This window comes from Trachurus trachurus, assembly GCF_905171665.1.
Source record: "Trachurus trachurus genome assembly, chromosome: 6".
NCBI lineage: Eukaryota > Metazoa > Chordata > Actinopteri > Carangiformes > Carangidae > Trachurus > Trachurus trachurus.
The window spans coordinates 7,001,389-7,004,782 of record NC_139897.1 but is presented as its reverse complement, the minus strand read 5'-3'; the positions used below and the strand labels follow the sequence as shown (position 1 = coordinate 7,004,782).

Genomic DNA, 3,394 nt, shown 5'->3' with positions numbered 1-3,394 from the left:
CAAAAGGCTATATTTAAAGCATTTCCTTAATGCTAGAATGCTAATAGACACATTTAACAACTTGTTTTTTTTCCTACTCTCCAAAACTAAATATTGCCGTACTGTATTTACCTTTCTAGCAATGCAGTTATTCTTTCCCATTTCTGGCAGATCTTTATTACGCAGTGCTGGGTTGCACTGATACATCCCAGTGTCACTGAAATGACACATGTTCAGAGCACTTATTTTGAATATCATTCAGTTTGATGTCTATAGCATTATATATTCAACTATTTTAAGGTTCCATTTATTGTACTTTTTGGGTCAACGAATCAGTTTCTTATTAATTTCTTCAGATCACTAACAAGTTATGTTTTTGTCCCTATACTTGTCATTGTGCCATACTATGGTCTGTATTTTGGCTAATTGATGTGGCTTGCAATTTCAACAGATTCTCAGTTATGTGACAGATATACATTTGATGGATCACAGGACAATCATCACTGTGGGGTAAAAAAGACCATATGTAGCACATACAGAGCATTCACAATTGCAACACTGATGTATTGAACTGATGATTTACTAGAAATTTATCCAAGCTGTTTGAATGTGCTCATCAACCCATACAGATCTCATTCATAACTTGACATCTAATCTTGGAAATTAAAAAATAATAATAAAAATAAAACACGAAATTGAAGAAAAAAAATAAAAAATACAGACAAAAAAACAGTAATGGCCGAAATATGATCTGCCCGTCGCATTCTGGCTGCTTGAAGTGTTTATTTTTTCTTTTCTGATATATTTTTCCAAGTATAAATCCACAGGAATATGAACTGCTTATGACAAATCTGACTTTCAATAATGCCCCCACAGGCCACGTAGGAACCACCAATGCACTGTAGCAGTGGGTGAGCTTTTCATTCCCTCTCACTTGTCAGGGACCACCCTCCATTCTATAGTCCTTCAGTCAGGAAAAAAAAAACATTTTACTCTATGTTAACAGACCAGGATCCACAGGTTTGTAGGAGAGGACAGAAAATGTCTTCTTTTCCATTTGTCTTATTTTGAAGTTCAAAATTAATAAATTCCACAACTCCGTCCATTAAATCATTTTCATGTTAAACTTGCGAGGAGCATCCACTGTGCTGCTGCTCATGCCAGCGTCCGATTTCCGTGGCACGTACTCAATCTCAATGTTGTGTTTGGTGTTGCCTTTACCTCTGCTCCAGAGGAAAAGCAGCACCAGGCAAAACAAGACGACACCGAGAAAAGAGATGAAGCCCATCGTGGTCGCGATGATCAACGTCTTTATATCAAACGGGAACGGGACGTTGGCCCTTGTGCCGTTCGCACCAGTTTCTGCGGGCTGGTTGGAGATGAAGGCGAAAGTCTTGTTGGGCTGGTGCGGCCAGTCGGGAGAGTAGCTATGAATGTGCAGGTGAGCCAGAGAGGTGTCGTTTCCGCCTGCGTTGCTAGCTATACACACATATGTACCATTGTCTTGAATCTGGGCATAGCGCACCTCGAGGGTACCGTCTGGCAGCACGGAGAGCCTTCCAATTGTCTTGGTGGTGATGAACTTTTTCTGCGGGGAGAGCCACATTATCACTGGAGCGGGATCTCCATCTGCTTGGCAGGCAAAATGAACAATGGCTCCCTCGTCAACAAATTTCTGCTGGGGTTTGCGATCCCTAATCCTGGACTTGCGACACGTGAAGTAATTGGGCTGCAGGACATCCGGGAAGTCTTTGAACTCTTTGCCTTGGACGAACTCGGGGGAGGCACAGGTGGGCTGCTGCCTGTTGAAGTTCAGTCGCCAGCGTCGTCTGAAAACCCATAACAGTCGGCAGTCACAGGCCAGGGGATTATCATACAAGGCGAGGGTTTCCAGGTTGCCTACTGAATGGAAGGCGGCCTCCTCTAAGGTGCTAAGGGAGTTCCCAGACACGTTGAGAATCTTCAGGTAGTTCAGACCACGGAAAGAGTAGGGTTCGATCATTACCAGTCGGCCTCCCACCAGGTGAAACTCCTGCAGGCGCAGAAGTTCGTGGAGCTTATTCCCCTCGATGGTGTGGATGGGGTTGTATGACAGGTTCAGAAAGCGCAAATAAACCAAGTGCCGCAGGGCTACATAAGGAATTGTGGTCAGGTTGGCATTTGCAATGGTCAGAGAGGTGAGATTTAATCCATACAAGCAATTTGGAGTCATCGTATCCAAATAGGGCCAATTGGCTATTTCCAACACTTTCAGCCGATAGAGCCGTTTAAAGGAGTAATCTCGAATCACGTTGATATTGAGGAGGCGCAGCCTGAGCGTGATCAAACTGTGGAGGTGAGTAAAGGCCTCTGTCGGCACAGAGGACAAGTTGCACTTCTCCAGACTCAGGTGCTCAAGGCTACTCAGGCCGTGAAAAGCCCGGTGGGAGATGAAAACCAGGTCGTTATCGCCCACCTCTAAAGACCGCAGGTTGTACAGGTCCTGGAACATGTAGTCCAACAGGATGACAATCTTGTTCTCACTTATGTCCAGCTGCGTGAGATTGCTCAGGCCCGTGAAGACGCCGAGCTGGATCAGCTTCAGCTTGTTGCTGCGCAGTCCCAATGTCCGCAAACCATAGAGGTTGTTGAACGCTCCGGGTTCGATGGTGGAGATCGTGTTTTCGCTGAGCTCCAGGTGCTCGAGGTTGGCGAAGTTGGCGAACTCATCCGGGTTGATGGTTCGAATGCGGTTCTTGCTGAGGTCCAGCAGTCTGGTTTCTGCAGGGATGCCCTCGGGAACTGTCATGAGCTTCTTGCGGTGGCACATCACAGAGCGCTCCTGAACATTGCACTCGCAGCGGGAGGGGCAGCCCGTGGTGGAGCCGGACAGCACGGTACCCAACATCAGGATCAGAATGGGCTGCCAGCAAGCCACCAGGTAGCTGTGCCCAGTCGCTTCCCTGGCCACCATCTTATCGGTTACCTGGAGAGACACAAGGAGAGCGAGGGGGGAAACATTTAGTGGGAAACTAAAATCAGACAACTAAAACAATAGCTGCGTTTACATGCAGTCGGATTGAATGAATCTTATTCGATCTGTATACATGAATGCTAAATAAAGCGATCCACATTCAAACTGTGTATACATGGCCCCAGCTGAAGCTGAGGATTATATACTGCTGTGAGACTGACCACTGGTGAGTGCTTTGGGACGGGGGTGGGGTTCACGGCAGCAGCCGCTGCTTGTTGATGACAGCAGTGATGCGTGCTTTCACGTCGGAGTCTCAAAACCAGAAACGTCTTTAACAACACCGAGAAAAGTCGCTAGTCGCTTTTGACACAAAAAAAGTCACCAGATTTAGCAATAAAGTCGCCAATTTTGCAACACTTTCCTATTTCCCGTGAAGGGTTCTGTGACTCCTATGTACTAGGC

The 3,394-nt window shown here is 46.3% G+C and overlaps 1 protein-coding gene across 1 annotated transcript; it reads right to left on the bottom strand.

Annotated features, from left to right (window-relative positions):
- Positions 1-364: 364 nt before the first annotated feature.
- On the bottom strand, positions 365-2,944 carry lingo1a (leucine rich repeat and Ig domain containing 1a). The gene has a single exon (XM_083973190.1). It carries the CDS (start codon positions 2,930-2,932, stop codon positions 1,085-1,087), a length of 1,848 nt encoding a protein of 615 aa, XP_083829316.1. The 5' UTR covers positions 2,933-2,944; the 3' UTR covers positions 365-1,084.
- Between the last annotated feature and the right edge of the window lie 450 nt (positions 2,945-3,394).